Source organism: Nesoenas mayeri, assembly GCF_963082525.1.
Source record: "Nesoenas mayeri genome assembly, chromosome: 1".
NCBI classification, from domain to species: Eukaryota; Metazoa; Chordata; class Aves; order Columbiformes; family Columbidae; genus Nesoenas; species Nesoenas mayeri.
In genome coordinates this window covers 116,172,564-116,196,939 of record NC_137541.1, presented here as the reverse complement: position 1 = coordinate 116,196,939, position 24,376 = coordinate 116,172,564, and the positions used below count along the sequence as shown (strand labels likewise).

The following is a 24,376-nucleotide window of genomic DNA, read 5'->3' as shown; positions in this document are numbered from 1 at the left end:
CACTAGAGCTGAAAAAGAAATGATGAATCACGACTATAAATGTGCATTTCCTAGCCAGATAGTGTTCCTGAGTGCTCCCGTTTAAAGCAGTCACTTTTTGTAGAGATTGATTTTAAAGAAAATTGACCTCTTTAAATGAACAATGTTGAATTTTCATTTAATACCTTGTAAAATTAGCAGTATACCATCTAAATAAAACTTAAGTTCTTTATAAATTAAAGAAGTTCTAGAAATAGCTGAAGCATGGAATCCTTTATCATAGAAAGAATTTTCTTACTTTAGTATGTTTTTTTCGGGTGTCCATCATCTTGACTAGTTGGACACAAACATGCATATGCACAAGATGAGATTATGTTCTAAATCATCCTTCACATTATTGTCTCCTAAGGATACAGTTCTGCTCTAAGAAGTGTTACAATTGCTTGTATTGCTGACCACATGTCAGTGTGCTTTCCCAGCTGAGTGGCTGAAAATGCTTCACTGTTGTAAGGCTCAGAGAAATTTATTGGGATACCTGTGGGACAGGGCCAGAGTGGTTCACAACAGGCATTAGCTGACTCCCTTCTTACTCAGCATCACCGGCATGAAACTGAGAGTTGATACAGACAGACTCTCATGCCATTCCTTATATTGATTTTAGGAGCAGATTTCATTTCTACATTTGTCATACGCATAGTTAGCTGTCAGACAAAGCCTAATTATTTTTTCTCTTTCTAGTGAAGGATCACTTTTATCTCAACAAAATGTAGCATAGGTAGAAAATTATTCTGTGATTATAACACAATACCAAGGATATGTCAGCTTTTGTGTAATACAGTGCTCACCGTTTTCAATTTTTATTCAACACCAATAGCAATTAATGTACAATATTGTAAGTTATTAAAAAAATTAGAAACTTCCTTTCACATTTATTATGGTAAAATTTTTAGAAGTACCAACCGTTATAACTCTGCAGTTGCTTTACTTAAAAGGTAATTCTTTTTTCTGTATTCTTATTACTAATTTAATTTATTTTTCTTGCTTGTAATCAGATGAATCCTAGGCAATGGAGCCACATTTCTGAAAGTGCCAAAGATCTGGTACGCCGCATGCTTATGCTGGATCCAGCAGAAAGGATAACAGTATATGAAGCACTGAATCATCCCTGGTTAAAGGTAGTTAAAGCAGTTGTTTACATACCAACTTCCTCTTCAAGGGAGAAAAATATTTGCTTTTTTTTTGAACTTTTCAAAGTAGACGTGACATTGTACAAGATGTGTGATAATATGCTTTAAATGCTTTGTAAGGTTAGAGCTAGAGATGTTGAAAATTGCCAGGCTTGAACTCTTGCTTAACAGCAAGATGAAACTCGCTTCAGCATCTTCAGCAGCATCAGAGCGTAGGGAGTGGGGGCTGCATAGAATAAAGCTGGAAGAAGGTAATCATGCGTCTTTCTTAGGCTCTCAAGCTCCAGAGGAGTAATTTTCTATTTCTTCTTTGCTCAGTCCTATCTAGACCTCTTTGCTGTTATGCATGTAAGCCATGCAGTTTATCCCAGTACATTATGCTATGTAACTGTGCTGCTTTCTGACATTACATTCCCGAAATATCCTGCCAGAGTGAAGGAACTGTGTAGTGGTGTGTTGCTCAAAGGCCACTGAAACTACATAAAATAACATGACGTCTGGTAATCAAATTATTTTTCAGTGGTGGCAGAGTTTACAATACAGTTTGAGCCAGTGGAAGAGTAGTTGCTGGACACTGAAGATTAACAACAGGAGCGAGAGAATATACACCTAGCTTCTCAGCAGTCCCATTAATAGGCTGTGTTAAATCATGGAGTAGGAGGATGATGAGTGTGTTGCAGATTTAAAAGGTAGCAAGTATTTGTTCAGAGCATTGTATTTTCTTTGGCAGAAACTGATGAATTAACTATTTTTCTTTGTTATCCTCTGTTTCTTTTCTGTAGTGTGGGCCCAGGGTAGAAAGAGTCATCATAACATTAACTTAAAAGGGCAATTATTTGGAAAGGGTGCTATTCTGGTGTCTGTTCCTGGACTACTTATATGTTCTACATAAGACAAATATGGACACCAAAAAACCCCAAACCAAACAAAAAAACAAACAAACAAAACAACAACAAACACCCAAACAAAACTGGGAAGCACAGGTTCTTCTCCCTCCACTTAAATGGTGTAACCACGAGTGAATGGAATCGTTCTTCCACTTCTCTGCTCTGTTTCAGGCTCTTACTCTCTTATTTCAAGCTGCAGAATGGTCTTGCTCATAAAAGGAGAGCAGGAGTGTGTGCATCTCAGCAATAACAGTGGTTAAGGCACTTTTCTGAATATCAGGAAATGGGGTTCAAAACTTTCCATTCAAAAGGAGTTAAAGTTGTGTCTGTTCATCTGGGGCATATGTAATGCATCAAATATTTCAAAGAGCACAGGAATGGACACCATGTTTGGGAATCCCAAATGATCATACTCCAGTGATTGAGGGTGTTATTTGGTTTTGTCTGCATTTTCCTCACTTTGTGAGCTTACGTTGAGATGCCAAAACAAGGGTTTTGTTGAGGGTTAATTTGGCAGACAATTTTACTGTTTTTGTTGTTTGGGCAACTAAGCCAATTAGGTTTTATAAAAAGATAATTCTATAATGCAAATGTTCAAGTTCTGCCTATACAGCATAGTGCTTTTGATGTCTGTACTCTCTTCTTGATCTTGCCGTTATTTGTTGAAAGACGAGCAAGGAGAGAGATTTAGTTTGAGACAACTTTGTTACCAATCTTAAGCCAATATTCTGTCAGTCAGTCCTCTCTTATATTTACCTACGATAAACGTCCTTCCCTGTTTACTCAGAATTTTCTTCTAAACCGTTTATAGATAATACAGAGAGATCCTTAGTCCCATAGAGAGACTGCATTACTTCTGCCAGTGATTTCACTCTGATTCAGGAGATGCATGTGATAAATATTTACATTAAATTAATAATTTTATGTAGTTTCTGTGATTATTTAGGGCGGGGGAAGAAAGCAGTCAGCTGCTGCAAGTTCTGCTCCCACTGTCTGATGTTCATCAGCAAGTTTTTCCTCCGTCTATGGTGGAGGATTCTTCCTTTAATTTAGCACCTGGTGTCACCAGCCATCAAGCTGGCACGTTGTGTTCTGTTGGACATGGATGTCATCTCCCAAGCCTACCTGAAGTATCGAGCATCCCTTGAAAGAGTGCCTGGACACATTTCTTCACTGGCATTTGTGAATCCCAAGAAGCAGAACTACTTTGTGCTTGACAGCTTCAAAGTTTAATGTTAGTGATAGACTGACTAATAACAAAACAGTAAAAAAAGGGGTAGGGTGTTACTACAAAGTAGGAGACAAAATTACAAAAAGAAAATATCCCTGGCCCAAGTTAGGCATTCTTTCATAATATTCTTCTCAGTTTCTTGGCATTTTCATTAATTTGCAACAAATCCTCATTCTCCTTAAGATACTTATTAGCTGGTACATTTCTTGTATAGTTTCTTAATGTCAAGAGAATACTAAGAGCTTGTATTTATTGTTTCTTTTGTTCTGGTTTCTTTTTTTTTTTGTGGGATATTTTAAGGAGAGAGATCGCTATGCATACAAGATTCATCTTCCAGAAACAGTAGAACAATTGAGAAAATTCAATGCAAGACGAAAATTAAAGGTAAAATGAATGTAGTGTTAAAACAATATGATTACATAACTTGAATTTTGTGTGACAGTTTATTCATTTTAAAAGTGCTAAGAGAAATCTATGCTCCGAAGTTGACAATAAAATATAAAGTTAAATCAGGCCTTCTCAGTCATTTATTGCAGTGTTGTTTTGTTAAGGATGTTTGTCCTTGCTTTCTTAGTGCATGATTCTCAAACTGAATTTCAGCACAAATTCTCTGGTATCAGCCAAGGTGTGTATGAGGTCTTCATCTTAAATTAATTCAGTAATTCTATGTAGTATGAATTATTGGAGAAGAAAGAATAGTACAATGGCTTCTGTTATCGTTGTATGACACTTATAATAAGAGGAACATAATGGTGTTTTAATGTCTTTTTTCAAGAAGAGCTAAGGTGTATTCTTCAGTTTATTCTCTTATGTTTAACAATACACAAGATAGTTTCACAGCCATATTGAAAATAATATTTACATTTTAGCCCAAAATAAAATGGTTTCCTTCAGTTCCTACCTTAGAAAGTTTGACAGAAACATTTTTAAATTCACTGAAAGGTTGAGAAAATTTTAACAGAAACATGCAGCATTTTAATTCATGAGGGTTTTTTGTACTTTGTAATAGAACACAGAATCAAATATGCATATTGAGTTTCTGCTTTGTAAAAGTTTAATGTAGCTGCAAAAGCAACTGATGATTAGGATGCAACAGTTGCTGTAGTTCATGATAAACAGCAGGTGGTTTGTATGTCCAGATAACACTTTCATTAAAATATTGGCTAGTCCATTTTAGAATATGACCTGTAGGGGCAGTTTCAGATCTTTTCCAGGTTTCTTCCTGGGGATACCATTATGTTTAGTCTGTCAAGAGCTCTTATACCTGTGCTATTTGTTTTCTACAATTTATCCAAAGCACTGTTTCCAGAAATTATTTGTTGTCCATTTTGCCTACTGCCATAACTGTAAGACATATAAAGCTGAGTTATTAAACTGTAATTTACTTAAATGAGTATATATATGTTAGAGCAGGTAACCATTTTTCTGGCTTTGTAACTTCCCATGTAACGCTCATTCTGAGAGTCCAAGGTTATTACATTTTCATATAGCTATATTATGGATGTCGAATATCCTAGTGCTGTCAGTGTCAGATTCTGAGAGTTTCTCAAGTAACAACATATTGCATTGCTTTAAAGAGTGAATTTTTATACTTGATAAAGCCACCCAGTCTAGGTAAGAGGGAAAGAGAAATAAATTAGTTACTTTATTTACATTGTACTATGGGAATTTATGCCTCACGCTTATTATTTTTAAATGCTTTCCCATAAAGACTTGTTCTCATGAATCCCCTCACAAAGATTTTATTTGCTGTTTATTAGTGTATGACCGGCTCTTCTGTTAGATGTGGTCACTGATAACAGTGAAGCAGAGCTGAAGACTATACAATTTATTTACTCTTAATTGAGAAGGTCAACACATGAGAGACCTTGGGAGACTGAGTGACCCAAGGTGTCTGGAAATGTGTCATTGTCCTTCTTTGTGTAATTTAGACTTCGTGGTTATTTTTATTCAGGGGGCAGTACTAGCAGCTGTGTCAAGCCACAAATTCAACTCCTTCTATGGTGACCCCCCTGAAGAGCTGCCAGACTTCTCTGAAGACCCCACCTCCTCAGGTATTTTAACAGAAAGTATACTTAGTGCAATCAACCTGTCTTAATTCTACACTGAGTAGAGTACCAAGGATTTATTAATTTCTCATTATTTCATAACATTGCATATTAAGTAAACTTTTAAATGTGGAAGCATAAATCATTTTGAGTCATAGTGGTGTTAGTGACTGCAGAAAATGAAGATATAATCCCTGTTGTAAGTTTCTACAGAAATTTCATCTGTTGTTTTTTTTTATTTATTTATTTGAGGTATGTACATTGAATTTAAAATAGTGCTATAACCTCACATTTCTCTTTGTATTACTTGGATGTAAAATATCATTGAAATTTTGTCTTGAATTCTTAGGCAGGAGCAAAGTTCTTATACCTTACTGATAATTATTTGGAAAAATAATGCCAAATGTACAAGAGTTTCTTGACCTCCTGTTTTAGAGAACAGCACGATTAAGATATCTCCTCTTTAAAACGGGATGGACAGTATTTCTGATACTATAACCCAGACCCCCAAATCTTCAGAGAGAGAAAATACATGTACTTCAGGGACCTCCCAACATAGTACGCTTCAGGAAGTAAATGACATGTGCAGAACTGCTCTGTGATAATTTTCTTCCCCAATATTTTATTAGTTGAGAAAATTACGTATTGACTGCTTATATTAAGTGTTCTTTTTCTACTCTTTCAATATGAGCAAGTAATTTTTGTAAATTATTTCAGTGTCATTAATATGGGAATTGGGGGCGGGTTTTTTGGTTGAAATTCTTAAATTTTACTGCTTCGAATTCAACTTTGAGTATTTAAATTAAAAGATTGCTTTGTCCTTAGAGATGAACACTGCTCATAATTTCTGTAGAAGTGAATGGGAATCTGAAATCATATTTTGCAAATGCATAATCTCAGCCTCATGGCTTAACTTCAGGCAGCCAGCTTTTGAATACTTAATGTACTTGTAAGTAAGGATCCATATATTCTTTTAAAGAAGGACTAAGTTGGGTTTACTTCACCCAGAATTACTTGCAGTGCTTTAATTTTTGTTTCCAGCTACTTCCCCCATCTCGATACAACAGATAGGCCACCAACATGATTGACAGTGGCAACTTTCCTAATCTAAAAACTGCAGTTCCTCTTTCCAGTTTCAGTCTCACGTCAACAGGGCATGTGTCTTCCTCACAGGATGATGTAATTGCAGATATCAGTATAAAGCAAAGGTAGCAGTTCTATATTTTCTGCTCATAGAACACAATAACCCAATACACATGTAAATTCTACAGAATATCTGTGCTGAATCCATTGTTGTCTTGTTTTCATCTCTGAAATAGCTGAAACAGTAGCTTGTATTTCTCAGAAAAGCACAGTTACTCTCTAAAATAACATTGTTGATCTCACTAATGGGAGATTAGTGATCAGGAAACCATACCAACTGGGTAGTTTTCATGATGTTTCCGTGATTGATTACATTAGGTGATAAAATATTTAATATCTCAGAATAAACACTGAGGCTTGCAAGAAAAGATACTGGAACTTTCAGCTTCTGAAATTGCAAGATACAGAAATCTATTATCTTTCCTCTTCAGAAGTACACTAATAAAGTTTTCAAATATTTCTAGCTTGTAAAGGTAGGCTCTTGTGATGATTCTAAGCTGAAATAGAAATTAGACATAAAACCGTTGAATTGCAGTATAAACTTGGCTGTCTTAAAGTTATTTAAGTTTCCTTCCTAACATCTTATATTGTTATTCTAGATCATAAGCTCTAATGAGCATTTAATATTTTAAATGTTGCTGCCTGTTTAATCCTCCCAGAAAATTTCATGAAGCTTACCATTAAAATTAAATGATTTGTCAGAAATGTGCAAATGTGGAACTCCTACTGAGATAAAGATGCTGAAACATAAAAGCTTATTAGGTTATGCAAATTGTACATCCTGTCCTCCTCCAGGTCTTTCTAAAGACAGAATCAGAAAAATTCAATTCTGTCTGTTTTTCCCGATTAGTGTAGAGGTGTTTTTCTTCAGGGTTCAGTGAACCTGGGATTGCAGGACCCTTCGAGCATCTTCCTAAGCTACCAGAATAATAGCCAGGAATATGAAGGCACTATAGGCAGCAAGTCAGATGACTTTCTTAGATGCAGAATCACAAAGGATATTCTTGCTAAAGAGCTTTCCAATGAGGGTCAGCAAATTGCATAAGTAAATTAAAAGGGAACAAACACAGGTAAACTTCATTTAAAGTCACCCAGGTATTTTTCTGTACCCATCTTCCTTTCATTCATACAGAGCGTGTTTATAATTCTTGGTTCCCACAGCTTGTTGTGGATGATCCATTTCCTTTTTCATCAGCAACTGTCCTCTGAAGGACTTAACTTAATCCTGCTGTCATTCTGTTGGTAACATGGCAGAAGTCAGTCTTGCTAAATTTTGAGAGAGCATGATAAAGCCTTTTAAAATGTTTTGACAAAACAAGTAAATATTTATTAAACTAAAATACTGCTTCACTGCTGATAGGCTGTGTTCAGTAGCTTCTTCAGTAAAGCCACTAAACAGCTCAAATGACAAGTGTCTTGCAAATGGTCTTGGCTAGAATGTAAAACATTTGACTTCCAGGTTGCCTGTCTTCAAGACATTGTAAGATGTCGGTTTCCTGAGGCAGTGAATGATTTGGATATTTTTAATATGCTGAAACAAATATAGATCAGAAGTTAGCAGTCAGCAACCCTAAAGGCTAAATCTGGCACATGAGAAAAATTGGCCCGGTAGAGACCACAAAATCAATTGAGGTGCTAGAGAAATTCATAGTCAAGTTTGCGCTCTGCTGCTCTTCCCCATCCAGCTCTCTCCCCTCTCCCCCGCCCTCCCTGGCGCTCCTGTCATCTGATTGCACCTTAGATCAAGACAGAGGATTTCCTCTGCTGCTGTCATGTGCTGACCATTTGTCCTGTGATGGAGAGCATGGAGGTATAATTTTCAAGTGTTTTGGTAACAATGCTGCAGGCTGAAGAAGGAAGTTAACCAGTGTGAAGCTTTTCACTTTTCCTCCTTTTGCTTCTTCAGCTCGTCTGTTCAGCAGCAGCCTAAGAAAAGGCGGTGGAATTGTTTGACATTATGACTTGGAAGCTGAATTTGAGAAGAGCATTTAGTTTACTTTGGAGTTTTAGGTAGATTCAGGATGTTTAGGTTTTAATGCCAAGACTTGGAAAAGTCCATAACTCGAACAGGGTTTTTTATAACTTTATATTTCCAAACACCTTTTAGTAGCCCCGTTTTCAGAACTACTGAGTCAGTGTTGGACTTAAGCTAGTGGATAGTCCATAGTCTGGAAAACTGCATAACTATTTGAATTGCTTGGTTTGTAGTGCTCATCTTCTGAAACGTGACTAACAGTTTCAGAGTAGCTTTTTGCTGCAAACAGTTCTAGATTCCTGTAAGACATTTTCTAATGTTGTGTTTCAGTTTAACCACAGAGAAAGTACAACAGCATGTTTTATAACAGACTGACTGACCAAATGTACTTATTTAGCCTGGGCTGACAGTTGCAGTACTTCCTGAACATGTATGTGCTTTTTGAGCTCTGTGGTAACGTTGTTAAGGTGATGAATGTAGAAGCAGTGCTTTTGCATTGTGCAGAAAGGAGGCACTTCAAGACTACATCAGTGTTTCTAGCTTGTGTTCTCAAACTGCAAGACACAGATTTCATATAGCACTTTCATAAATGCATTTGGACATTTTGTCTCAGGATTGCTGTATGCAAATTGAAATTTTCATTCTTTTTTATCTTGTTACACTCTATATTGGCATATCAAATGAGAAGTTTGTAACAGCATGAGATCTTAATTTTCAAATTTGATAGTAATAATAATGGAAAAAATGCTTTCAGAGTGAGATCCAACAGCACATGTACGGCAAAGTTCTAACACAGTTTCCAACATAGATCGATCTAGCTTAACTCACAAATTAGTGAGTGGTTAGTGGTTTCATGGGATTTAGATTCCATGAAATATGAGCAATATAAGCCCATATTTTAAAAAGGATCAGTCTCATTGACGTGAAGAAGAAAAAGAAATGTTGTTTTGCAAAAATTACCACTGATTTTTATAAATATTTACAAAGGGTCTTGTGTAACACTTAAGTATGAGTGCTTGGGAAAAAATTACATTAACCCTATAATTTACTGTTATTAATTCCTTATCTAGTATTACAGGTATAACTATCAGTTTTGATGTAATGAGTTTGAGTGTTTCCAGTACACCATCATTAACTTTCTGATTTTTCAGCTGTTTAATCTTCCTTCTGGTATATTTAAATACAAAAGCTTTTGAGTACGTAGAGTCACTGATAATTAAAATCAATAGTAAAGTGGTTGTATTTCTAAATGATTCTCATTATGGTTCTCACTGCAACTTTTGTAAACAAAAATATTTCAATACAATATTGCTAAATTCTGGTTAGTAAATATATTAATTAATATGACATTATGTTTCATTTGCAGTATGTTGAAATAGTTTGTCAGTTCACCTCTTACAATAGTCTTCCTTTAAATCATTTTTTATCCATGAGATTTTAAAAATAGTTTAACCAACGTTGGAAAAAGTCTGGTGTTATAGATACCTAACACTGTGTACACGTGCGACCTTCCCAGTGCAAAGTGTTTCTTTTCCTCCTATCCCAGTCTGCAAGTCCCATTTGCTTCACACATAGAAACCATATTAGAAAAACTGGACCAGGGGGGTTCTTGTCAGTTTGTTTGTACTATATTGTGGCTAAACTGCTGTGCTAGGTTGCAGCTTTATAAATCGCTTGTTCTGAAATCTACATACTGTTTGTTGTTTGTCCAAATGCTGCCTTCCTACTAGGACTTCTAGCAGCAGAAAGTAGGTATCCCTTTGTTTTCCTTTAAGGCATATCATTCAGCCATGGTGTGTGTCCTTGCATGTTTAAAAATCAGCGTGCTTCTCTTCTCTTTGCTGTTTTCAGTTTTAATACTGCCTGTTCAAGAAAAATAGCCTGTATGGTTTTGACTAAATCTGTCTATAATTTTGAAAATATAATTAACCAGAAGTAATATGATTTCCAGGGAATTCTGAAGATTCTAATTTAGAGGCAGTATTAAAATTACCTGGGCTTTTTGTTTTTAATATTCGCAACACAACTGAAATAAAATTTAATTTTTGTTAGATTAATAAAGGATAAAATGGTTTGGGTTTGCATTTTAGTTCCAAAATTAATGTTTTCATGGACTAATGGGGTTTTTTCTCCTAACACTAAAAATATACTGTAATATTAGTCATATATAATTTTTTTGCTATACCCTTGCATGAAATTTCTTGATCATTCTGTGTTGATGTGATACATGATATATGCATATGCATTGTAAATATGCATACACTTGATTTCAATAACTATCCAATATGTGTCTCCTTAATGAAGAAATGTTGTTGACATGTAAGGAGAAGGTTCTGCTGCAGGTTAGCTACACGGTTCATGAGAGACCGAAAGCACAAACACTTCTAAAACCTGCAGACTGTGCTAGACAAAGGAGAAGGTGTGAAATTCTAGACCCTTTGAAACACCTCAACCGTTTCAAAACCAACAAATGCAGCCTCTCAAAACACAAGCTCTAAAAAGTGGGGTTTTTCCTGCAATGTTTTGAGATGTATAGGCTAACAGTTCTTCTGTCTTAGGTCAGGGCAGCAACACGTGTCCATGTCTCTATTTCTGATCAAAGTAATGGATTTTTGGTAGTTGTTTGGTTCATTCTTTTGATCTTACAGGTTGTGGGGGGTGTTATTCCTTGTCCTCCTGTTTCCCTGTCTTGGAATGCCTGTCCAGTAACACGAGAGTGAGAACTCAGTGGATTTTTATATAAAAGTTTTGCAACAGTATTATTTTTATACAGCTGTAGGGGAAAAAAGGGAAGCTCATACAGAGCCTCTGTCACTGATTTTTGTTTTTTGTTTGTGCATAGAGACTTTCTTCAGTAAACTTTCTGACTTATAGGATGTGCTGCCCTCATACTGGTTGGAAGGGGGTTTCCATATGTTTTTGGAATGAGGAAGAAAATATCTAAGGAAGTAATAGTGAAGGCCATTCATTTGTTAAAACATTTATTTGTTTAGCTTCATGTGAGTGTGCTAGTTGTAAGGTGCAGGTCTGGTCTGAAAAACACCATGTTCTTACTATGTATTTCTTTACCACCACGCTAGTCATATTTGTGGCTAGTTTTACAGTGAGAGATAACTGGGAAAAGGGATTGGCAAACTTTGTGTAAAATCCCGAATATGGAGACAGGAGAAAGCCAGAGCCATGCATACACACAGTGCCCCTGTGCGTGCAGAACAAAACAAACTCTATCTTCAAAATCACGCATCAGTTTCTGAGCCCCCGTCCTTCCCTCTTTCCCCTCTTCCCCCTCGCCCCTCCTTTTTTTGGATTCCCATAAATAGCACTCTCCTCTGCATTCTTGCTCGTGTTTGAGAACACTCTATCTCTTGTTTTCTCTTTTTCTTTTTCCCCTTTCTTTAGTCTTTTGCTCTTACAGTTTTTCTTTCCCAAACCTATTTCATTTGATTTTCTTCTCTATTACATGACTTTCTTTCCCTCCTCATATTCCATAGGTGTTCTTACCTTCTGTAATTTATTTGTAAATCCCAATACGCTTCCATCACACCAACTGCCTTCTTTCTGCACTTTTACTGTAATCTCCGTAAACCTCCGTCTTTCTAGTTTTCTCCCTATACTTTTCCTGATTGTTTTATACGTATATAAATATATATATGGTGTGTGTGTATATGTATATTATTGTAGTCTTAATTGCTTCACTGTAGCATTCAGAGAACTGGGTACAAGTAGGAGCTTATTTGTAAATTTAGAGAGTGTCTAAACTTGGTTGTTTGGTTTCTGTCTAGGAAGCAAGATGTCATTAAACACTACATAGCTCAAATTAGAGGAAGACAGAGTCCTTACTTGCCTTTCCTTTTAATTACAATGTTGTGTATATATGTGAAACATGTATCTCCCATCCTATTTTGAACTATTATGGGTTAATACATTCACATGCTTCGGCTGTCATCTGTGCTTACAGGAATAGATTCTCTGGAATATAGTGAACAGTGAAGAGCAACAAATTACTGTGTGATGTTAGAGGCATCTCAACTCCAGTGATTCTTGTAGATGTGGTTTAAAGTGATGAAGAACATCTGATGCTGTCCTCAGTTGGTTTTCTCTTAATCTAAGAAGTTACATCAGCGCAAGTAGAGGAAAGGTCCTATCTGTTAAAGACTCTTTTCTCACCTTTAATGGAAACAGCATATGTTTAGTATTTTCTTTACAAGACCAAGAAGAATTAGGGGTTTTCTTTCTTACACATTTTTAACTTCTGTCCACTGCTACTAAGGCAAACCTGGCCTTGTATATAACGTGGGCAAAGTGTTTTATAATTATGCTGATATTGAGCCTAGACTTTCATGTTTGGCTGAAGTGAACAGTTTCAAATGTGCATGTAATTGTGATTTGAAAACCTCAGCTGACAGATGCCCCATTATTTACACAGCATTTTGATGTAGTGCTTAATTACCTAATATGTTAAACATTATTAGGCCTTGTGTTTTTAGGGTGTTATAATCAGATGCCAGCAAAGCACAACTACTAGAGGCACCTATTTATGCAGTTGTCACTAAATAGGTTTTTTGAAGGTGTAAGCGTCGCTGGAGTCTTAAAGTAGAAGCAAAGAATCTTTATTTGTCATACATGAAAAATAAAAATAAAATCCATGAAACTTGAATCTCACATTCCAGACTTGGTACAAATAATCTTAATTATCACTTCACCAGATGTGCTCTATCAAAATCTCACAATATTTATAAGGGTTTTTTTCATAACTGCACTTTATAACTATGCCCAAAGATTACATGCTTGGTTTTTTAGGAGATTGTATCCAGTGACGTCATTCAATGATTCTAATATTTGATCTTTCTAATGATTTCTGATGGGTTTTTTTTTCTCCTGTCTTTGCTGTATGTGCTAGCCTCAGTCCTCTTCATAAACAAAGGGCAATGTAAATCCTACCTTCTGAAATGCCTGTGCTTTGAGAGCTGGGATTGTTTCTTATTTTCATTTCCAGCACCTGCACACAAGAAGGCAGCCAAGCGATGAAGTTTGGAGAAATTAGCTTGTGTTGATTGTAGATTGACTGGCATAAGGACTGAATTGTGATGTGTGTGGAATTGCAAATTGTAGCTAAGGTTTAGCCAGTCATTTAAAAACCACTGTAAAATCCTGAAAGTCATCGTTACTTGCCTATTTAGACAACAAAGAGAATGGTTGAAAAGCCGATCCGAGTTAAGGTTGTTTATGAGAATTAACAGGTTCATGTAGGGAACTTGTTTTTTTATACAATGCTGCAGATCTATGGAGTTTAGATTTTGTCAGTGTCTCTTTCATAAAAATATGCTGTTATTTTAATGGTTGTTATAAGGTCTTCTGCAGAGTCATTTCCTGAAATACTAATTGCAGGAGACTTGTGAAAAGGTCACGGTTTTTTAGTTTTGTATTTAAACAAGGTCAGGCTTACTCTAAGAAGTTTTCATTCCTCAGAAAGGGGTTTATGACTGACCAAGACTTAAATGGGCATTTGTAATCTTCAGTGTTAAAAAAAAATAAAACAAAGAATTCTTTTGCCCTTTCTTAGAATGTGCTTGCAGTCAGAATGTCATCTCTGTGCTTTGCAGCAAGATCTAAGTCTTCTCACCTGAACAATCTTTTAGTCATACAGTGCCACAGGTCATTGCTGCATGAAAAGAACCCAGTAATTCTCTGTACTACCTTCTGCATGAGACAGGAAGTCACTTGTACCTGCCATGTTTGCTGAGCCTAAGAAAAGCAAACTTTTGGTATGTTTTATATTGGACACATATTTCTACTGGAAAATACATAGACAATTCTTGGCTTTCTTTCCTTTAATTATATTTTATTCTCTTCTTTTCTGACGAGAAGTAAGGAGCTCCTAATTACCTCTAAAGTTTGGTTTGTCTAGCCAAAGCACCTATTCCAGATTAGAATAGCTAGATGCTAGATTGTAATAACAGCACTATTTTGCCAAAGCTTTGTCTACTTGCAGCTTGATGCATCCGTGTCCATGCCAATCAGGTGGTATTAAGGGCACTGTATGAGAACTACAAAGACTCTAGAGACATAATTCAGCTGTAAGAGAGAACTATTTCTGAATCGCCGTCTTCACAAATGAGGTAACAGAACCTGCAGGAAATACCTGTGATAACTTTGACTACACACTGGGTGAAGAAATAATCTCAAGTTATTGCCTTATAAAGCAAGTATGACAAATAATAGATGTGCTTCAGCAAGTAGAAAGCTACTCAGCTCATCTCCATCTTCTTACGAGCAATTTGGTAAGAAAAACAAGATTGTGTGCGTGGCCTGGAATATCACCGCTCACTTGCACACTGAGAACATATGTGCAATTATAGCAGGATCCAGTGTTACTACAATCTTCTCCCAGAACCAGAGATTAAATCCTATTTCTAGAGGATACAGGCTTTAGTTATAAATATCAAATGCTTTTACACTTTCCCCAAAGCCTAGAAATTTAGCTTAAATATGATAGAATATGAATCTTTTGTGGGACAGGTGTGCTGTAAAGGTTGGTTAATATTATTTTATGTGCTCTTTTATCTAAATGTATAACTCTTCTGAAAGGTACTCTTGGAGTTTTAACTAGATGTCTGTAACAGAGAGTTTAGATGTTCACAAAAATGCCTGTGGTGTTGTTCTGTCACTCTTCTTTTGCAATAACCTGCTGTTGCTATATTGCTATAATAGTATGCCATTTTCTCATGCAGGTGTATGTTATTTGTAAATGCATGAAAGACACAGCAGTAGATACAGCATAAGATCATAGGTAAAAAACAAAACAACAACAGACAAGGTAGAAATGTGATTCTGAGTGATTAGCGAAGTCACTATCAGAACTTCAGATCACTTATTTCAAGGATATTCTTTGAAACTTTCTTTTATAGCTGTCTATTCAATGCAACCAATTGACAGGAGAAAAAAGTCCTAATGAGCAAAGCTTAGTGTTTTGGGATTCCCAGATATTCAAAAGGTTATTGAGATGCAAATATTAGAAAATAGTAGCTTAATTTCTATTTGAAAGACCTCAACATATTCCACAAAATAAAATTCCCCAAGTAAATAATACTGTCAAAAAAATAATGTGGTGGGCCAGAGCATCCAGTGCTTCACAGTAACTTAGCACTGCAGACAACTTTGAACAGACTTCTCATTGGTTCTGGTTTTGACTCATGTTTTAGTGGTTATGAACAACATTGAGCAGTGTCAGATATCCAAGCCTATGAAGCAAATCTTGTCTTGAATTTTCTTTAAAATAAACACTCCATGTACACAGAAAGGGCTTTGAACCCAGAAAGCAAAAAATTTGCTATAAAATAATTAGTTTAAACTCTTAGCGTGACAGGAATAGAAAGAAAAGAGAATTCTAGCAGATTTCCTTCTGCCAAAGGCATCCTGGAAAGCCAAGCACTTTCCTTCAGGCTTGAAGATCTCTAAGTTCATCAACCTTTGACATACTGAAAATGTTAAAAGAAACTCAGTGCAGTCCCTTTCAGATCTCTAGGTGATGTTTTACTTCCACGCCTTTGAGGCTTAGCTGTGATCTCTCCACACGCTTACCAGCAGATTCCTGGTCCCTGTATTTTCTCAGGTTTCCTGCTGTGTCTGCCAGTGCGGAAGCTGTGGTGCAGGCAGAGGAGTATGGACAGTTCTTATCAGCCGACCGTGCTTACTCATTATCAAAGACAGAGCAGGTTTTTTCCCTTCTTCAGTGCACCTGACCCCTTATACAGCAACTACGATAAGGCTAACCATTAGTTTTATTTGCTGATCACCCACCACTTTTTTAAAGGAACATAAATTAATATATGAGTTGGAAATAAGTAGTCAGACACATCTAATGGGAGAGGACTAAGAAGTCTTATTGCTCCTGAGCCATGAGTTGTGAGGGGAACACAGTGGTTCTTAACTTTGGTTGTACAAGGAACTGTGAGGAGAATCCTAGGTTGAGATTTGTACTAAATGCGATGCAAGAGTTTCTAGACTTGTACCTTATTTGTCCTTCTAAGTCATGAGGTCACAACTCTCGTATAGTAGTTTTTGTGTATTTTATGTTTCTTCCAGTTTTTCGAAGTTTTCAGAGAAATAACTGAATTTACCTTGTTTTCTTTATGTGGTGAAGAGGGGCTTGGGGGTTTTTTTGTTTGTTTTTATTACGTTCTGAAAATACAAGAGATTACAAAAGGGCTTGACTTAAGGAAGGCTGGTAAGAATTGTTCATACAGCAAGACTGGAATTTCAAGAAATATAGCAATTTTTTAGATATTATCCATCTTGACAAAAGGACACTGGCAAATGAATAAGTAAACAGAATAAACGTATTAAGGAAAAATTACTGAAATGCACATTGTGTAGAATTCTGCATCCAGAATTAAGAATTTTTTTGTGAGCATGCATTCATCAGTTCAGTGTCTGACACCAGCATTTTCACAGACTAACACTGAATATGCTACTGTCTTTCCACATCTTTATGCCACTGTGGACACACTTGAAGACATGGGCACTGGGTGTTTAGATAAGCTAAAGTTAGCATTCTAGTAATGCGAACAAGTGGCAGCCACCACTGATGTCTGATTTTTAAAACAAGTTGATCAAGAAGGAGCTAATATGGGCTGGTTTACTATGCGTTTGTATTGTGTTTCTGTATCCTCCCTGCTGTGAGTTCAACTCTCCTCATGGACTTTCACCTTCCATAATGCCTTCTGTTTCTGCTTGTTGTTCCCATATCCCTTACTTCTGTTTTCACCCTGTGCTATATAAAAATCATCCCCATCTTCCTATGAACCAAAACAATCCACTAGTCAAAAGGAAGCAAGTGCTATAATTGAATCTGAGATAACCAGCAAAGCAGAACGAACAGAACAAACACCAGAGTTCATGTTACAGCCTTTTTTTCTCCTCTGGAGGACACAGCAATCTGGTCTTTCTCTCTCTTCCCTTCTCTATCCAGATGCTGATTTTAGAATTTGTGAGAGTGTTGATTCTTTCAATTTTTTGCTCATTTGCAATATGTGTTTGGAATTGGCCAGCAGTTCAAAATGTGAAAAAGGGGAAGGTTGGGGTGAGAATGGTGAGGACAGGCAGTTGGGGAGATAATGCAAGTGACTTTATAATGTATCATTGGAAACAAGGCTAAAATAGAACAAAGCTAAGCTTAGTAAGAACAGGTTTTAACCTCTTTTCAGTTAAATAATTTCTTACGTATAATCACACTATATGTGGTCACTGTCAATATATGTAAAGTTTATTCAGTGAGTTTTCCTGTAAAAACGTCAGCTTTTTAAAGTTCCTGTTCTGGTTGTACCATATGGAGTGAAAGTTTCCTTTCCCAAAATTCCGTTTACCACCAGTCTTTGCTTCATTGATTTGTATTCTTTCTTTCCCCCCCCCCCTATTTATTGCCCCATAGGAGCAGTCTCGCAGGTGCTGGACAGCCTGGAAGAAATTCATGCACTTACAGACTGCAGTGAAAAAGACTTAGATTTCCTTCACAGTGTTTTCCAGGATCAGCATCTTCACACGCTACTAGATGTAAGTTTTCTGTGATAAACAATTTGAATACATTTCTGTATCTGTTGTTTATTGGCTATAATTTTGTTTTATCCTGAATATACTCTTTTTCGTTTTTTCTTTCATACCAAGAGGGATTAATTTAGTTGTGGAATCAACTAGCACTTTACACAAAAATACATTCTAGGACTATATTTACAGAATAACTTAGAATATGTAAAGGGTTAAAAACTTGGTTTGAATTAATAGCTTTGCTTTAAGATAATTTATCAGAATAGGTTTTTATAGATGTATAAGGGCTGTATCTTATTTTTTATTTTAACTGAATTGTATCTTTGTGACTGTAGAGACTCATTCATTTTTTATTATTTTTAAGTAATGTAATAATCTCAGACCAGTTCTATGGATCTTCTTACAAGTATGACAATTTTTTGTGCAAAACACCTAGGTATGCTTGTTCCTGTCCTACACTTAAACACAGCATGTAATAGGCTCGGTCATTTAAATCTGTATTATTTTATGGTCCATGAGAGCTATTACTGCATAAGACAGCAGTGGGTGTTCCACAGGAAAGTGTGCAAACATTACAACACTGGTTAATGCCTCCTGGCAAGCATAACCAGGATCTGGTTCCAGTTTCTTCACTATCTGTTAGCCTAGTGCACTTTCTGGCTACATGTACAGATCAACTGTGATGTCGGGTGGTTCATAGATGTTTGGTTTCTTTTTCTTCCTTCAGAAAACTAAAGTGTTCTGGTTTGCAAAAACAGTTTTGAAAAGCAAGTAGTCTGGTGTTTGAGGGGAAAAATGCTTGCATACTACTTATCTTTCTGTGCCTTGAAGACTTCCTGTTCTCAATATGTTCTTGTTATCTTGTCACATGCAGAAATCCTGTTTATGTTTCCCATGTTTTTTAACTAAGCAGGTCTAATAAGACAATACATTATACTTTCTCGAAAATTGTATGAATTTGGGAAAACATACATAGTTTTTAGGTAGATGTATTTGCTGAACTTCAGCTCTCTGCAAAAACAGGGACCTTCAGCATCACTGCAGAGGTGTACTTTCTGTCCCTCACATTGAATGCCAAGACCTTAATGGAAGAACAAATTCAAAAGCTTATCATGCTGTCAATGACTTCTGTGTCTACACAGTGTTGAGGTCTAAAATAAAGGTCAAAAAGAAGCAGAAGAAACTTTCCCTGATTTGTTCTGGTACGTATAGACACTTCGTATTGAAGACAGAGGGCTTGCTTTCAGACAAGACAGACTTTTTCTAAAGCAGCCTACACTTTCCACTGAGAAAAAACTCATGATGGAACCAAATCCAGAGGCATAGGCTATGTCCACATTAGCAAGTACTACAACATAACAATAGCAGATCTGTAGAGGAAAGCAGCTGAGACTGGGGAGCCAGTGTCAACAATTCTGTGTATTTTGAGTGCTTTTACTTTATACTAGCTTATACTGCAGTCCTGTGGACTGAATAACCACTGGTAGGTGAACAGCATCTTATTCTGGTTTAGCGTCATTTGAGAATAAATGCGCTTTGCTAACACTGTACTATGAAAAATGAAGAACGGTAAGTGGGCATAATCAGAAGATTTATTTCAAAAATGGACTCCTGAATCAAACCAAAACACTCAAGTGACTGTATAGATGATGACCATTTTATTACTATGCCTTGAAATTCATAGCTTGGATACCTCGGTGAATGACACAAGATGTCTCTGCTTTTTACCCAATGAAAGGCATGCAGGAATAAGAGTAATTTCAGCTACCTGATCTGCAGGTAGTTCGTTATGGTTGTAAAAACTTAAAAGAATTTCTGAAAAATTGTTCTATACTTTAGTTCCTAGATGCGGTTTTGCAAGGGTGTGATCTGAATATAAATGGTGCCATAGTACCTTTGGTGTCCAAACTCTTTAAAATGTAGTAGATGATCTGTACTCTTCTTATAGTTTTTTTCGTGATTGATGAATAGTGGGTGACGTGGATTCTATGCATCTTCCTAGTTTAAAGGATTCAAATCCACACATATGTCCTTCCAGAAGAGGACCCACCTGCAAGGTTCTGAACTGGCCTGTATGGGAACATAAGCCTTATGGTAAAGCTTCCCCACAACGTAGCTGCCTGTATGACTCAAGAGACCAGAGACAGTGAGCTGTTAAGTGATGAGGGCATTGCTCTGGCACAAGACTACAGTTCTAATCTTTGTTCTTGATAACTGTTTATGCATTTTACATTAAACAGTCATTGGATAAAATCATGTGAAGCATGCAGGAAGAAGGGATTAGGAGTTCATTACTTTCCTGAATTGCAGCTCCTGCAACTCATCTTGCAATTTGCATTATAATATGAATCTTTTTTTTCCCCAGTCTAAGTTCACCTAGCTTGTGTTCCAGATTCTTAAATTGCTCTTCTTCTTATATTACATGCTGCAGTATGGAAAGGTGATCAGATAATATGAAAAAGAGATAAAGATCTGGACAGGAAGACAATAATGAGTGTAATAATAAGAAACCAAATACTTGTGTCACTCGTGCAGGAAGGTTTTAGATATTTATTAACCATTGTTATGTTGTTGTATAAAGTCTTGGGCTTTGGTAAACCAGATGGCCTTTAGTTTAAGTATTTTGCTCTATGACTCATCTACCAGACATTAACTCATACTTCTGCAATGCTTTTGCTTTTTTCTGTTCTTTACAGTGCTAGTCTGGTTCATAGTACTTCATTAATGATGTAATATTTCTGTAATGCTCTGCTGTAGCCTTTTAAACAGGAAAAAACTGCAATGTATTCATACTATTTTGCTGTTCTTTTATTTAAAAGTCATGGTCATTATCTTAGACAGAAAGGGATACATCTAAATATACACTATAATAATGAATTTGTGAGAACAAAACACTATCAAAAAGCATTTTAGTTTTATTATGCTATGTGGAAGAAGGATGATAGAGTCTTCTCAAATATAGCTTTATTAGAATAATACGAAATAAAATTCTAAAATATTGCAGCGTCATGAAATACGTATTTGAAAGACTGAAGCAAGTTTCTGACAGCATTATTTGAAAGTGTAGCTTTTTCTTTTAGTAACCTAGTGGGAGATTGATTTCTGTTTATGCATTGATACTACTCCAGTTTCTCTCAGGATTCTGAAAATATCGTCAGTTGTATTTGGATGAAGTTCTGTCAGGGAAACTGTTTATGCCTCTCAATATTTGGGGTTTACGAGCTCACCAGAACACGTCACCTGTAAAGCATTATATTCCACTCTGTAGGAATTTTATAATCTGTTGTGGCGTTTTGGCTGTCACTTTGCATTAAAACTGCTGTTCCTCTTCCTTGGCCTTTTTCTACAGTTAAATTTGTTCTCATGTTCCTACTCTTTCTCAAGAGTTATCCTTATTTTTAGATTATGCACATGATGGTAGCTCACTCCTGCTCCTGAAATACCTTCTTTTGCTTCCGAACTTTTTCTGAAATCAAAAAAAGGAAAAGACAATCTTTGTGTTTAGACTGCAAGTTATCCATGTGTTGTTTTCTTCAGGTAATTATAGATCACAAAATAGAAGCCTTCTTTCTCAGTAATTTGTTAACTTAGATGTTATGAGGATAGGCACCTCTGACCACCATGGAAAGCTATCATCCCACCAGTTGTTTTTAGTCAATTCATTCACTTCTGTTTAGATAGCCATCTTGAGACTGTCTTCTACTTTACTTTGGTGCCAAAGCTGTTCAAAACAAGGGGGGCAAAAGGTGCCAAATACTTACAAAGTAATTGATATTCACTCTGGGCCAAATCCTGCAATACACCAGGATATCCTGATGTGGGCTTACTGAATAGTTTTGTTGTGTGATTTTTTTTTTATAATTTTGTAGAATTCCTCTATTGTGTTGAGTGTGGTTTTCCTGTACAAAAGTTACACAATTCGTTATTAAAAACTTAAGTTTATTTACCGAGGAGAATAAAGAAAAGGGACTTCTAGAAACAGACATTTAGAAATATTTACTACCTTAAAAATACATTGTTTAATAATTGATCTTTCTTGTAAAGTAAAAGCATAATTTTGGGTGGGACAGGTCTTATTTTTTTTCTCACTTCTGATAGAAAAGCGATGATCAAAATTTTGTTGAATGCTGTAGGACATTCCCATGCGTGACTTGGAACTGTCTGGGTTTATTCCTACCCAAAGCTTTATAGATTGTTTAATTCTGGTATCCAGTTTATATCAAAAAGAATGTAATAAAGTTAAGTAAAGGATATAAATAACTTTATGGGAAATAGAGCTAAATTTAAATAGTGAAGCAGCTTTTTGTTACCACTGACAGATTTTCAGAAGCCTTATCAAATGCTTTGATTAAGACTTTTTCATTGACTTCTATGAAAGAGATCCTGGGAGACATTGCTGTATTGCTGTATGTCAGCAATACTGATAAATAAGTTTGAAATAAGTGTGAAGAGGTTATCAGTTTTGTAGACATTGATGTTTGGCTATTTTCTATATCATGACAAAAGATTTTACTTTAATGATTATTTGTTTCGAAAAGTATACTGGTCTTCAGGGCTGTACCTAACGGGGAAGGTCTTTACATATTGTGTTTCATCTCTATTGGTGCATCAAAGAAAGCAAAATTTGCTAAAAAGTAAACCCAGAGGCTGCTATTTTATGTAGCTGCCTACACTGAAGGAGACAAGGAATCTTTCTTCTGTTGAGTCAAGTAGTTAGTCACCCCTTCAGGGACGCTTTCTGTGGGTGATTCTGAATGCAGATGTCGTTTGATTTACAAGTGAGATTTTTGCTCAGCAGGAGAACAATATCAGCTTTTGTGTCCCTGGGGCCTCTCTGTGCTGCTGGCATTGTCTGCATCTGTCTGTCCTGAGTCAGATGGTTCCCTAGGCTATCTTTTGGCTGTTAATTTAAGAAGTTCGTTACATTATTTTCATAGATGGATTCACTAAGGTAAGTGTTGTGCTTTCTGCAAGTATGTGTGCCTTAGAAGCGTTATAAACTTCCTTCAAAGTTTATTTTACCTTTTGCTGGCATAGCACATTATATGCGTACAGTTTTAACTAAATGAGATTTAAAACATTTTGGAGTAGCTATATGTGTCATATCTATGTGTGTAGCCTCTTCTTCCCTTTAGAGTTTAATTTACATTCCTAGTCCATATATTTAAGGTATACTGATTTTTCAAGAGAATCTGGTTTTTATAAAAGTCTGTTATCTTCTGCTAATGGTAATGTTTCAAAGGAAAAAGCATCTGTGCACACTTCGGAGTTCCCTTAGTGTTTCTTTTGAACTCAGTCATCCAAACAGATTTGGTCCTGAAGTCCAGACTTTTATGGAAACATATTTTCTCTTTTGCTAGAAAGAATGTTCTTGGGACCTCAGTTTAGCCTCTTACATGGTTGGCTAAAGCTTTCTACTGGATCTGTTTTGATTTGTTCTGTTTACCCTCTCAATGTTGGATGTTGGCACAGTAAATTTGTCTTTTGTAAAAGCATCAGTTGTTCAGCTGTGTCCAGCCATGGCTGATACTATAGTTCTCTATTTGAAAACGTTTTAAACTCTTCATACATTCATCCCTGATTTGCTGTTTTGTGAGCAACATATGCTAAATTAAAAATTTTATTTTAAACTTTGGGGGAAAAAAAAGGCAAAACAGGAGACATTTTAATTTCTATCTTCAGGTTGCTGTCATTGCCTTCTTCCTTTCTTTAAAATGATTAATAGACTGGTGGAATATCTTATCATATGATATAGAAAAGAAAACCAGCAGCTGTCTGTAAAAAGCTAAAATATTTTCATGAATCATCTGATTTTTCTAGTTTTTGATTTGAATAAGAATGGCTTTCTATGTGAATCACATAGTGTTGTTCAAGATTTTGGATCACCATTGGTCATTACCCTCTTGAATACTGAACATGAATATGTTTCTTTCACAAAAACAGATCAGAAAGTGTATGTGTGCTAGATGTCTTGCTAAACTCCCTCAGTTATCATATTTGAAATGATCCTTTCTCATTTTTAAAACACCCTGTTTTCCTATTTTTTAATTATCCTTTGATATGTTTGTAAGAAAAAAGCAAATGGAAAATATTTGTTTAAAAAAAAAAAAGAAAAAGAAATTATATTGGCAGGAAAGCACCTTGCTATTTGGGGAACCAAATCTGGCTTTTATCCCAGTCCAGCAGAGGCAGCATGTTCAGCCCCAGGGAGTGGGAGGGACAGTCTCTCACGCTGCAATGGAAACTCCTTTCCCAAGTACCGTAGAAGAACAATGACCAAATCCTTAGGGAGAACTCATCGAAGAATTCTTTCAGCAGGTGGGCTGGATCATCATCACCAGTGCAGTAGGCTTTTTCTCTAAAAGGTAACTTTTCTGGAAGGC

At 36.1% G+C, this 24,376-nt stretch overlaps 1 protein-coding gene across 5 annotated transcripts in view; it reads left to right on the top strand.

The window, feature by feature from the left end:
* The window catches only part of CASK (calcium/calmodulin dependent serine protein kinase), a gene marked incomplete at its 5' end in the record, with an annotated part of 208,161 nt that overhangs the window by 127,353 nt on the left and 56,432 nt on the right, over positions 1–24,376 (top strand). For 3 of the 5 annotated variants that reach the window (XM_080350341.1, XM_080350340.1, XM_080350338.1), the window contains 4 exons: positions 1,032–1,154; positions 3,585–3,668; positions 5,239–5,353; positions 17,881–18,002. In XM_080350341.1, coding sequence (XP_080206467.1) covers positions 1,032–1,154; positions 3,585–3,668; positions 5,239–5,353; positions 17,881–18,002 — 444 coding nt within the window. The remainder of the gene's footprint in view (positions 1–1,031; positions 1,155–3,584; positions 3,669–5,238; positions 5,354–17,880; positions 18,003–24,376) is intronic. The other 2 variants (XM_080350342.1, XM_080350339.1) reach the window with 1 other exon arrangement.